The 14,572-nt window shown below is 43.7% G+C and overlaps 1 protein-coding gene across 1 annotated transcript in view; it reads left to right on the forward strand.

The window, feature by feature from the left end:
• Positions 1-1,871: 1,871 nt before the first annotated feature.
• Positions 1,872-14,572, forward strand: part of rxrgb (retinoid X receptor, gamma b) — a 51,034-nt gene continuing 38,333 nt past the window's right edge. The window contains exon 1 of the mRNA XM_083767482.1: positions 1,872-2,009. Coding sequence (XP_083623608.1) covers positions 1,979-2,009 — 31 coding nt within the window. The 5' untranslated portion in view covers positions 1,872-1,978. The remainder of the gene's footprint in view (positions 2,010-14,572) is intronic.

Genomic DNA, 14,572 nt, shown 5'->3' on the forward strand with positions numbered 1-14,572 from the left:
CTTTAATGAATTTATACGTTATCCGGCCCTAATGGGGTTGGTGGCGGTGGAGGGGCTTATAGGGAAGGGAGCTAACAAATGAAAAGCCCTGATTAGTGTAGAATGAGTCCAGAAAAAAGGCCATTCATCTTGGTTAGCATCCTCCTGTGCTCTTTTTATGGGTCGCCGTTACAAGGACGGGAGCCGGGGTTGCGTGTCCCATTAACGGGGCAACGAAAGGCCCGCTGAGTGGTCAGTGGCCGGCGTTGACGGAGCGTCTGCCCGCTCCTCAGTTCAAGACTGTGAATGCCTCAGTGCGGCTTGACTCCTGAATAACCTTCTGAGGTACCGCAGGCTCACCCTTACATGACCCCACACTCTGAAGACAGATCTGGGGGGATTCCGGGGGGTCTTGACACCCGCACTCCCAGGCAGCTCCACTAAGCCTACTAGGTAAACACAGGGAGAGACCCCAGTTCAGTCCGAAAAAAGTAGTAGGCCTGCTATAACCAACATTTGGAGAGAAGGAGAAATCAAGAGAGAGAGAGGGAGAGAGACAGAGAGGAGGGGAGGGGGATGGACTTACTGCACAGTGCACACCTCTGAATGCCACACATTGGGCCTACAAACTATTTATCCACATTGTGGATACATATATTGTGGATTCCACAATATAGGCCTACAAACTATTTATCCACATTGTGGATACATATATTGTGGATTCCACAATATAGGCCTATTGACAATATTACAGGATTATTTGACCGAACTTAAGGCTACACAAATGCATATAAATGTGCCTATATCTTGTTTGTTTTAGGCCTACATCAAACCATGTCCAATTAGGCTATTGTTTCAATGGATTTTAAACCTTTAAAATAATAATTAACTGTCTCCTCCAAGCCCTCTGTGATTCAACAAAGATTGCCTTATCTACACAATTACATTTCTGTACAAAACTCAACTTTCCACAAGACAGACAGACAGACAGACGGAAAGAAAAAAAACTATTGGCAATACAACACTCAGACTCTTCCAGTTCCAGAAATCACCATAAACCCGTTGTTCTCTGGTCAAAGTAACATTTTACTCCAGAAGATTGCAACACTGTACCGCCGCGAGGGAGAAGTTTCGTCATGATCGTGTTGGAGCTTGATATGGACAACTGTTGTCCCCCTCACTGGGCCCCTGACTGTGTAGACCTGGAGAGTCCAGATTCCAGGGCCCGGAGGGACGGGTCGCGGTCGGGCGTTTTGTGATTGGCTAGTTCGTTGTCAGGGGAACCACAGATTATTTTTTGGAGCTAAACTAATAACTGATGTATAGCCTACTTGGGCCGTACGAGCCTGGCTGTGATACCTCAGAGGTTATTCAGGAGTCAACCCGCACGAAAATGGTCATGGATGATCTGTATTGGATCTACAAGCTCACGCTATGTTTTATAAGCTAAAGACTAAGACACACACGTAGATCTGAGTATTTATAATTATACAATGAATCTTATTCAAATAGTGGTTTCATTGACATAGTTATAGTTTGCTGTCTCTCTATTCTGGCTTATATAAGCAATGTAATTACACTGCAATTATTGTAATTATTAATAATTAGGAGTCATTGTAATAATATTGAACAGGAATTGCACATGTAACTACTATGTCCACAGATTCGTCACACGTTTGATCAACGTTTTTCGCTACAAAATATTTGATGTGATATTCATGACCAAACTGTCATACGGGAGGTATGTTTAGCCAGCCGTCTATGATTATTTACTACACGTTGTGTCAATCATCATATCAGCGGTTGCCTGACAACCAACCAAGCAACCAGCCAATCACAGCGCGGCCGTACCTCGGGGCCATGGGATGCAGATAGCACCGAGCCTAGTGGAGAGTTCAGTCGGGGCTTGGGAGTGGAATTCGCTGGGATGCTGCTGTGACGGAGGAGCGGCACTAAACTGTCGGGAAAACGAAGCAACAACTGAACTAACTGACACAGCATGGACAGCAATGATCCCTATTTACACCTCAGTAAGTAAACTCCCGTGTCCCGAGCGGTCGATTTCCAGCAGCACGTTGACTAACCTGTATGCCGGACCACCAAGTTGTTTCGTGTGATTTGGCGTTGTGATTTTTAAGAGTGCTGTGCATTTTGTTCCAAATCCATGGCGTCTTTTTTTCTCCCCTCCGAAGTGTGAAAGCGTCCGCTGACTTAAATCGCCGATTGCAGTCCTGTCTGTGGTGTGGTCACGTTATGTTTTATTCTCAAGTTAAACACACATGGCTTTGCAGTTGTGTATTCACACACTGAGAGAGAGCTGCGGCCAATGCAAAAGTCAGGTGATAGCGGGGCTGTGCGTTCGGGCAGGGTCAGAGGTTGGCACTTTAATTGCGCTTATGTAATTTATGGCGCTCGTCGCGCGTCTCTCGCTAAACTGTTTGAGACAGAAACACAATTTATTGGTCTGGAATGGTCACTTGACCGAGAAGGGTAGGCCTGTGATCCGGCCTAAAGAGTGGTGATTTGTGCTTCTTTTTTTGTACCTTTTTATAACAAAGTTCTCGTGGAGATACAGACACAGCATGCCATGTACCGTACCGTACCGTGCGGGACAGCGTACCAGACGCGCCCCGGCCGGGTCGGTGCTCTGCTGTCCTAACCTGGTGGATGGCTTTGACGTTTTGCTGTGCGCTTTTGCTCTGACTGGCAATAAAAGCTCACATCTGTGACTCTGCACTTGAACCAGATTAGATTCGGTAATAGAGTAAGATTTATGTTTGTGTTTTTCCCCCCTAGATCTATTCTAAATCTTTAGATACGTGAAGTAAATGGAACACATAGGCCTACATAACATAACACACCTTGACTTGACTATGCAGTACAGTACAGTATATGCATGTATAGCCTAGTATTGTGAATAGACTCGCTTTGCCGGTTTTTGCAAACCCTTCAATCTGCTATTCCGTGTGCCGGGAAGTTGGAGCCCTAGGCTCTTTGAGCTCCAGCGAGTCACACACTACATGCATCATTTATCATGTGATGTTTTCTTCTCTCCTTCAATGATACATTCATTGCCAAACCACTGCACCACGAATATAGCATGAGATTATAAACCCCTGCAGAGTGTGAGAGAGAGAGAGAGAGAGAGAGAGAGAGACAGAGAGAGAGAGAGAGAGAGAGAGAGAGAGAGAGAGAGAGAGAGAGAGAGAGAGAGAGAGAGAGAGAGTGTGTGTGCGTGTGTGTGGGGGGGCAGCCCCCCTTAAAAACTGAAGTGATATGTTTTGTTTAAAACGGCTCTATATTGTAATAGCAATCATTGCTATAGTCAAGACTATGGGTTTGTTAAGTATTGAGTAATCTATTCTCCCTGTCTTTTACAGCTCTTTATTACACAGAACATATTTTCATGTGTGTTACCAATTTCAGTCAATCTGAACCGTATCCAATACCATTTATCAGTTTAAAGTTGTGTAATCCCTTCAATTGCATTTGTTTATGCTGTATCCTGCATGAGTTTTCTCTGCCTGATTGTATAACATAAACAGAATGCATTTTCTGTTTAAAGAGCTGGAGCTGGAGACCCTGTTACGGAACAAATACACTATATAGAAATGGCTGCTATTAGAATATAGAGATATTGAACACTTATTTTAACAACCGCCAAAATCACTTTTACAGCACCTTTAAAGAAATTATTAAAGACAAAATTGTGTCAAATGTAATGTCACAGAAATGTCTGCACCAATTTAAGGGTTTGAAAATTGTTTCCATAATGATGAATGTTGGTCTCCAAGGGCAATGGGAGAGACATCTGCATGGGAGAGCATAGGGTTCACAAGTTTGCATAAGAAGCCCCTTGGGCTACAGATTTCTCCTCTCTGCCTTCGTCTGTCTGTCCATGACAAAACATGCACCATCATTAGGGCTCATTTAACCTAAACAGTCTATTCTTAGTACCTGAGTTGCAACTGTACTTGGCACCGCGTCTTTTGCCGATCTACAACCTCACAACCCGACGCATACAGTATGCAATGCATTGTGAACTTGAAGATCTGCTGTTTTTAGCTGAAGGTTCAAATGGTTGACTGCGTGTTTGTGTCAGAAGTTCAGAACACAAGACCAGAAGATATGTATATATTTGGCCGCAGACCCCCATTTGAAAATGTTTTGTTCCCGGGACCCCCAGAAGAGAATATTATTATTATTATTATTATCACTGGCAGGTGGGGGGGGGGGGGGGATAATTGGTAAAAATGAAAATTCTGTATTGCTGGAGAATTCCTGCAACGCCCCTCACGGGACGTCCGGGTGGTGCAGAGTTAAAGTAAAGTACCTGGCTGCCCACCACTGTGGAGAGACTGGGGTTCAATGTGTCCGCGGTGCTGGGTTGGCGGGTGGGAAGCCAGCAGGTGAGGACGTTTTCTGTCACTGCACTGGCAACTCCTACTGCAGGATAGTTGGGGCGACTGTTCAGCAGGTAGCAAAACTGAGAGGGATAGCGTGTTCCTTTGCATGCGTTCCACCCTCTCTGTGAAACTCCCTCACTGTCGGGTGAAAAGAAGCGGCTGGTGACTCCATGTGTGTCCGAGGAGACATGTGGTTGTCTACACCCTCCCTTGAACAAACAGTATGGGTTGGCAGTGACAGGGACTATACACAGGGGGGGTTGGCATGACTAAATTGGGGAGGAAATGAAAAAAATCAAAAAATATATATTTTTGATCAAAAAAGAAAACCAAATGTAATCTCAGCTCGAGTCAGTTGTAAACACTTGCCTTTGCTTTGACAAAAATGATTGCAATTATGAGGATGCTAACGCTCAGAATGTGTGGCATCATGTGGTGCAGGGAGCCTTCAGCCAAGGAAAAGCAATCTGAAGTCAGCAGCAGCATCCGGGCAAAAAAAGGACGCCTGCCTGGTATCACGTGTGGATCGTTTTGCAGTCCACTCTCATAGATTTACACTTTCCATTACCCATTCAGATTCTCCCAATGTTGTATGATTCTGCATGTTTCAATGCAGGCACATTCCGGGCTTTTAGCAGAATCTGCATTTTCAGCGTTTGTTGTTGTGTTTCTTTTATCACAGTGGTGAACACCCACTTTGCTGCTCTTTAGTGAGGAGAGGGAAGTCACTTAGCTCGCAGATCTGCAAGGTACTTCCTACAAGAAAAGCACAATGGTGTGTGAATGGAGAAACAGAAAGGAAGAGACAGGGGACAGGGGGTAGATTAAGGTCATCTCATCGTAATAGTACTGGACTGGTCTTAGATCAGGTCCAATGCCTTAGTTGGGACTGTGCCTAAAGTCAACGTTAACAGCCCATGTTACTGTTCTCCACCATGGTCTACTCTGCATACATTTTATGTAACATGAATTAAATACCTTTACCAATTGCAGAGACTATAATTTGCATTCACTTGCACATTTGCCGAATTTGTTTCTTCTTTGGAATTTCCATTTATTTATTTATTTACTTAATATAATGGTTATATGTTATATATATTTATTTATACTCCCCATATAATTATTATTATTATTCAGTATTGCATAACTTAATACAGATTGTTGTGTTTGTTTTTCTTTTCATTCAACACGAAATCCGGTTAACGTGCAAATAAAGTAATTTACTTTGTTATAATGTTCTTTTTAAACAAAGGTTGGATAATAGAGTCAATTTCTACCATGGAGAACAGTCATTCCTCACTTGAACATCATGTTCACCCCATTAGTGATTAGCGAAAATATATTACACAATATATCATACCAGAGTACACAGTACAGGCGAGAGAGAAATTGTCTGTGGGCTGTCAACATTGTCTTTGACAGTGTGTTAGGAGGCACAAGCATAACGCGCTGGAGCAAAACCACTCTGGTCTCATCACTTGCCAGGGTTCAGAGCCTCTTCCACTTTGTGTTTGAGGAACTGTGCAATTATCCAATGAAGGCATTCTATTTTGCTGAAACATTTATAGTCCATGTGTTGAATAAAAACAGGTTATTTGTATTATCGAGGCTATTAGCAAATTTATCATAATGCAGCAATTTAGTTTTTAGTTCTGTTTTCCATATAGTCAGCACTTCAACAATCCAGGAAAAGGAACTGTTTGCGTCTTTGAGTAACTGTCCCAATTCTATGCACGTATTTGCACACACACACACGGACACACACGGACACACACAGACACACACACACATGGACACGGACACACACAAACAGACAGACACACACACACACACACACACACACACACACACACACGCTCGCGCACACAAGGAGTCACGACACACACACACACACACACACACACACACACACACACAGACACACCCTCTCACAGTCGCAGACTCGCAGCCAAACTCTAGATGCTAATATGGTCTTCCTATGTATTACATATATTGGTGGAAAATAAAATGTGACCACAAGATCATGTGACTAAAGGAATGTGGAGGGGGACCATTTGGCTATGCATACTATGAAACCCAGCCAGTATTAAGCCTGCTCTCCAACTGGCTCTCCCTGTATAGAACATTCCCCACCCACCCTTGTGAAGTTAAGTAAACCACACAGGTAGAGAGGTGGGGCACTCAACTGGTATTTGCTCAAGGATTCTATAGTTTGAGCATTGCCTCTGCATTGGCAAGTAGATTAGCACACAATGCACACTCAATAGCTTTATTATTAGGCACATCTTAGGGAGTGTGTGTGTGTGTATCTGTTTAATGTGTTTGGTGGATACTTTAGTTTAAAGTGTGTGGATTGGAATCCGTGGATAGTTTTCTTGAAGCATGTCTGTGTTTTTGTTTTTGTATGTATACTCGTGTAGGCATGTTTGTGTGTAACCATGCATTCTATATACAGCAATAGGGAAAAGAGTTGGCGTAAGAAGGCCATTCTGCAGGCTAATTGTCAGTAATTAGTCATTAGCGAATAAGGTCAAAGTTTGATTAAATTCCTGCTTTAATCAAGCAGAGAACCTTGCAAGGCCCGACTGTAGCTGTTTTTGTGCTTGAGCTGCATATATCCCTTGCTTTGCTTATTTAGCCATAACAACATGCTACACATGAGTGGATCTCTCAAGTATGATTTTTCATTGACTAAATAGGCATTGCTGCCCATTCCACTGAAATTACATACATACACAAAATCCCAGTCTTTCCTCTATTTCTGTCACAAATTATGGACCAGTGTTTGGTAATTGAGCTTTTTGCAATATATTCCACTGAGGAAAGTTTTAGTTTTAGTGTTGCAACTTACACCAGGACCAAAATTGCAGTGAGAGCAGAGATACTGTGTATAAGGAACTAAACTAAACCCACCCCAGCTACCACTGCTGCAAAATTTGATAGGGAAAGGCAATATTCTATAACCTTAAAACTTTCTTGCCTTCCATGCCCTTTAACTTAGACAGGTTTAGTTAATACAGTACAATTTAAATAGATAACACCCCCCTAGATTGTACACTGATGTGATTAAAAAAACAGACTGGTTAGCAAACTCATTAAAGTGATTAATAGATATGCAAGTGATGAAAGAAGATATGTGGCTAATCAGAGGAGCATGATCATCCCAAGTAGCGTCTAGCATTCTGATTTCAGGGCTACAGTATCTAACCACAAACTCTGCCCCACAGGACCACAATGCTAGCAACAGGAATCAGCCAAGTTCATTGAGTCTCATTAAATCTCCTATCCATCGACATGAACATGTTGTAAGCCTCGCTTGGCTATTTTGAGAGCAGAGTGCCATAATCAGTGCACTATAACACAGACAAACAAGTGCGTGTACCCACTCACAGATACATGCAAGTTAACGCAATCTAGCCTCACATAAAATAGAAGGGGGAAAAAAACATGTTTTCTTCTTCTGTTTTCTTTCATTTCTGTTATTTTCACGCCTTCTCCTCTCACTGAATGTTCTAGTCCTTGAAACTGTCCAACAGACATAAGATGTCACATGTTTTAGTCTTCCTTCCTGTCAATGTCATTGGCCACACTGCCAAAAATCACATTCATTGTCCAGTACATAAACGCTACCAAAACAACGAGGAGATAGAGGGAGGGGGCAAAACAATTAGAGGAACAATATTTACTGCTGATTTATCACTGCGTTTACATTCTGGCCTTTAAAAAAACAAAACATATTTGCAACTTGTTTAAAGCTGCAATCCGAAATGTATTTTAATGTATACTTGAGAAAGGAAGGCTTGACCCAGAAGGGTCAAAACGTTCCCTGGGAGCTGAGATACAGTGTTTCTCATTGTACGTATGTTTTGTTCACCTGTAGAGGTTTTTGAGATGTGCATGCTTCCCTTTGGACCCTATCTCTAATATATACTTTCTTATCGCTAATGTGCATGGTAGAGAATGTTAATACAATAACTAGCACATCTGCTTCTATTGAGAAATTCTATTTAGACCATGGTGATGGTTAGGACACCTAAAGGCCAATGCAACCCCTTGCAACATGGAAACTACTTGCAACCATTATTCCCAATGGGTTGCATTGGTGTGGTGTAGCTCATAAGCGCAATAACTCCCGGCCAAATTAGTACGATGGGAATAACATAAAAAAAAGTTAATATAAAAGTATATATCACTTAATAACACTGTTACAGCTTCATCCCTCAGCGAAACCAAGCAAAGTTTGTACCTGTTGATATTAGGATTTACAAACTATGGACTGGATCATTGCAGACATGAATCTTTAAAGATAAGACAGTGAACATATGGTTTTACTCATATCCCTGTGCTACATTATGTAAGCTGTGCATGCATGCACCTCATTTACAAAGTCTAAATGGATAACAGGGTTAATTTGGTGGGTTTTATGTGGGCCATGATGATACACTTTTATATAACGCGGCATAAATTCAAGAAGGTCTTTATTATTTTAGATGCTCTCCAAGGGATTTGTTGGGCCTGAATGACGGGTTCCGTGTAAACTTAATTTATATTCCATTGCGCAATGATGTCGTTTTGGCAAAACCGACAGTCTTTTTGGTCATTTATACTTTGTAGTTCATACTACAAAGTATAAATTAGGCTTCATCCTTCCCAGTCTTTCTCCTCCGCTTGTGTGCTCCCATGGGCTCTTGCCAGGTTACTGTCAGTGGAGAGATCTGGTTTCAGATGGCTATCCCTCAAGCTCCACAAGTGCTGTATAGACATATGATATAGTCCCTTGCAGGTGCACAGCACGAGAAACCGTGTCTAGTCATATATATGTAAAGTAGCAACATACTACTCGCATTATAGCGCACCTATAGGTTTAGGGCAATATAGAATCTGAACACAGTTCAATAAATTGCCATTTTGATCATGTGTGTATATGTGGATTGCCTTAAATGCCTTTCCTTTCACTTTTTAAGCAAGCTAGGGCAGGCATAGCCTCGGAAACCCAGACGTTTTTATTTCCAGGGAGAGAAAAAAAGTCTGGGGCAGAGTCCACTTCAATTCGTCATACAGTAGTGCAAATGTCACTCACTCTCTTCTGATTTCTGATCGTCTACACCACACTTCTCTCTCTCTCTCTCTCTGTTGCTCTAATTAATTAATCTCATGTCGAGCAGCTGTGCCTAGTTTCTCCCAGCTGCCTGTGCCATAAAAATCTGACCCATCTGAAGTGAGTGGTACTGTACTGTACTGTACTGTACTGTACTGTACTGTACTGTACTGTACTGTACTGTACTGTACTGTACTGTACTGTACTGTACTGTACTGTACTGTACTGTACTGTACTGTACTGTACTGTACTGTACTGTACTGTACAAGCCCTCCTCCCTGCCCTGTGTGTGTCTGTGTGTTAGGCTGTGCAACAGTGACACAGTGCTCAGACACAGCCAGGGTCAGACCCAGGGACACTGCCACACCCATAGCTGTCTATAGGAGTGGTTGCACCACTCAAAAAGCATATTGGTGATTTACAGTCTAGGGCGGGCATAGCTGAATGGGTAAAGAGGACATCTGGGAAAAAGAAAGTCCCGGGTTAGATTTCTGTCTCGAGGTGTCTATTGAGCAAGATGCTAAACCCAGAGTGCTCAATGTGACCACCTAAAGCTGAAACTGAATTCCCCCGTGAGATTAATAAGATCTAAGTGGTCAACACACAGGTACCATGATATATGCTCTCTCATAGTCCAACTTCATTCAACCCCTATACCAAGTGCTCTAGATCTTACTTTGGTTTTCAAACGTTTGGTGCCCAAGGCACATCCGTACCACAACATCGCCTCTATAACACGTCATCACTGTCATCACCCTGTAAATGTTTATTTTTATTTACAAATGCCAAACATTGTTGTGTTTATATCCTTGACGTTTCCCTGATAAAAATGTAGCATGTGTTTTGCTTTTGTGACGTCCAAAATATTATATTTTTTAATATTTAGTTAGTGTATAGAATTAGCTCTGTATTGGGAGTGGGACATGAGTGTGCTCAAAGTAAGTAAAAAATAAAAAATAAAAACTTTTTATATAGTTATTTATAGTGTCTCAGACAGTACACCGTTAGTATCATGAAGACCTTGACTGATAATGTAAAACTATTAATAAAGGTCAGCTTAGTATAAATGTACCCCAGGGTCAATGTTGTGCTTTATTTAGTTTGCTTGATGGTTTGTCATGTATTGTTCCTCATTGCCTTTAGAGTGTATTTTTGGACTCTTTGGCTCTGGATTTTACTTCGCTACAGTATGTGTTTGCTTAACCATCCCAGAGCATTGAAATAGACAGTTCCGCACTTCCTGGAATGCTAGGCTTTTTAAAACACACACACACACACACACACACACACACACACACACACACACACACACACACACACACACAGAAAACACAAATGCATAAACACACAGGCACTGTTTTAGCTTTAAGGCACTTATATGTAGGCAGTGTTCAGCATATCAGTTAAGCACTAATAGGCATGTATGTAGCCGGGCAGGCCCAATTACTTTCTTTCATACCAGGGAATTGCAGATAGATATAGGTAGAATAGAGAGAAAATAAACATTTTAGCCTTTGGCTAGTCCATGTCTCTCCTTTTTATTTAGTAAAAAAAAAATTGTTCTATGAGTCTATATAGGCCTATTAGACAGATCTTTTGTTGTACCAATACTGATATGAATATCCACCCAGAGAGCACTGCTATACCGCATCAATACAAAAAATATGGTCCACCTCACATGCAGTTTTTTGAGTGGTGCAACCACTCCCTTACGGAGCTATGTGTGTGGCTGGGTGGGTGGGTGGGTGGGTGGGTATGAGCACGGAAATAGCATAGTTGTTTTTCACTACCTGTGCGCAACCTAACACACACACAAACAGTAGAGGGACCCCCACACGGTAACTGTCATTTCTCAACCGTTTCGGACGTGGGGCTCGCTGGAATCGGCCTGGCCCCCTTGGCGCATTTCTGGGATGTTCCCCCCGGGGACTCCCCGGGGACCCCCAGATGGTAACTCTCTCATTTATCTATCGTTTTGGATGTGGGGCGGCTCGCCGGAACCGGGCTGACACCCTGACTGTGGTCCTGTGGGTCTGGAACTTCCGGGGACCCCCACACGGAGTTGCACCACTCACTTCACATGGGTGTGATTTTTTTTGTAAAAAGGCTAGCATACAAAAGGTCTAGCAAATCACATACTCCATAGTCCACAGTAAAATCACTGTCTCTCCCAGACCCCTTAGTGTTGTCTCCCTCTTCTCATGCTCTGCAGCCGTGATCCCTTTTAAGAGAGTAACTGGACACTACTGATCTTACTGTATTCTTAAGTGTCATCCCAACCCACCCTTTCTCCCCTCCATACTGCCAGTCCCCCAACCCCCCCGCCACCCATGACAAACACCCGGGTCTGCCACCACAACAGGTGTCTCTGTGCAGATAGTTTTACCAACACCCAGCGTGTGACAGAGGGGGGGAGTGGGTGGACAGAAGAGGTGCTGATCTGTGCGGCTGCCGGGCAGCAAGTGGTTGCTGTGGGATTGATTGCCGGAGGAGGATAATCTGGGTAATCCCATAAACGACGCAGGCGTGGGCGTGGCTCCACCTCCCCCCTCTAGTTCACTCTGTCCATGTTATGTCCTGCATGTCTGTCTGGTCATTGGCTTCTGTCGTCCAGGGGGCTCCGCGTGGTGCGCAACTTCACTTTGTCACCAGGCCAAGGCAAGGCTCCCGTCTCCCAGTTGTGAGTATTTGGCAGCCTACCTGGTCCCACACTTGCATCCAGAGGCATGTGGCATGCCACAGCTTCGCCTGTGTCAGAAGGACGCCCTGAGAGGGAGTCGGGTTATGGCCACTGTGAGTGAGTAGTCAGGTTTTGTCCTGAGTCCATGTGTTGTCTTTCCGTTTCTCTGTTTGTGTCTGTGCTCCCCAGAGAACTGCTAATGAGGGATTGGATTCAGTCTGAAGGCAGCTGAGACTGATTGTACTATAGGAGGATGCGACTGTCTGTTCCTCCATTGCAGCCACTGCTGTGATTTTGTGGTTTGGAGAAAACCAATGCTTGCTGATATGCCAGAATAGGTACAAATGCATATCTTTAGTTTAAAGCCTCTGAAGCCACGTAAAAACGCTCTCAAGTGGTGATTTTTATTTCCGTCCTTAGGAGAGGGAAACATCCCTAGGGCCACAGTGAGTTTTCCTCTAACTCTACTGGTGTATCTCTTTGATATATTTTATTCAAGAATGTAAATAGGCACTAAGGCACTTAGCAAACCCCTTAAGCTCTGAAATAGCTATACCCTGGAAATCTTAAGCAGTTAGTTCAAATGTAGAAAGTAGTTCATGAGCTTCAATGCATTGCTGCTTGCTGCAGTGACTTCTACTGCAGGCTTGCTACGTAACTGGCTTCTCCGTCCAAACATGTGGTTGAGTCACTGACAGCACACAAGGGGTCAGTCAGTTGGTCAGTAAGGTGAGGCCGTTCATCAGGAGAGCTTTCCACTTTTCATCCATCTCATCTCCTCTCCATATCTCCTGATCTGTCTCTCAACACCTCTCCCTTCCTATTATCCCCTTCTCTTCTCTGACTCTGTTTGTGTCTGCTGTCTGTCACTCTGCAGCCTCCCATCAAACCCCTGCCTCCATTCAGTTGTTTTCCTTCCTGTTTTTGAAGGTGTGTGGGAGGAGGTGTTGGTGTGCACACTAATAAACACAAACTTAGTGTAGACAGCCATTGCCTAGCCTCAGTGAGTGAGTGTGTGCAATGTGCATATGTTGCGTGTGTGTGCATGCATGCGCAATTGCGTATCTGCAGGGGGAATAGAATTATTTTCTCCAGTGTCCTTGAGCAAAGTAGTGACACATCCCTGTTCAAAGCAAGAGATAATTGCTCGCTGCTGGAAATCGGTAAAAGAAAAACAACGTTCTGCTCATTCTGGAGACCTGGTTTGAACTGATTGTGGATGACGGAGATGATGACATCAGAAAATCTCCCAGGAAACGTCTAAATCTAGCCCTCTCGTACCACTGCCTGTAGGCTAATCCATGTACTGTGAGCTGGTCTGCATGTTCTGTACCTTTCCTTTCACTCAGGATATCTCGAGTTAAATTAACTGTCTGGATTTTGCCGTACATGTGGGCCTTACTTGGATGTGGTCAGAGTCCCAGGTCAGGTCAGGCAAGTCTCTGACTCACCCAATGGGGGGGGTATGTGTGTGTGTGTGTGTGTGTGTGTGTGTGTGTGTGTGTCTCAAAAATGTACATGGCCATTGGATTGTGTGTGCAGTGTGTATGGTGGGGGGGGGGGGATGCTTCCTGGGCAGCAACGGAGGAGCAGGAATGCATCGTCACCTCCCTGCCCCCTTGCATCCCCTCTGGCCTGTTGTACCCAGAATGGTGACAGACAAACTTCTAGGAACTTAGAGAAGGTTTAGCTTTATTGATCACAGGTTTGATCTTTGGTTTGTTTTAGAAATACCCCCCCCCCCCCCCACGCACACACACACACACACACACACACACACACACACACACACACACACACACACACACACACACACACACACACACACACATACACATACACACACACACACACACACACACACACACACACACACAAACACACACACCACACTGTTTGTTTGTGTTTCGCAGCATCGCTTGGTCAGTCTGTTCTATCTGGTCTGTGTGATTTGAATCGCTTGGTCGGGTCTGTCCAGATCTGTTGCTGTTGATGTTTGGGCTTAAAACATTATCTATCTCCCTCTCTTCTAAAAAAAACAAGAAAAAAACACATCCATTATCTCCTGTCTGTCACCCTCCTCCGCCTGCTCATCTATCATCTGCTCTTTACAATGAGAGAAATCTCCTGCTCATGCGCGTGTGTTGGGATGTGAGGAAATGACAATTCTGGCCTACTTATGGGAATATGTCATCACGACTTCCTCTTGATGTTTAGGAAAGCACTGCTTGTGAAACAGTATAGATATGAGAGACATTGAGAAACAGAGAGAGAGACACAGACAGACAGACGGAGAAGCAGAGCAAGAGGGTAAGAGAGAGGGAAAGGTCAGAGAGAAAAGGGAGAACAAGGGGCAAGAGAGAGAGAGAGGTTGTAAAATGCTGAACTTCTCTTCAGGGTAAGTCTGTG

The sequence above is a fragment of the Protomyctophum parallelum genome, assembly GCF_964188405.1.
Source record: "Protomyctophum parallelum genome assembly, chromosome: 6".
NCBI lineage: Eukaryota > Metazoa > Chordata > Actinopteri > Myctophiformes > Myctophidae > Protomyctophum > Protomyctophum parallelum.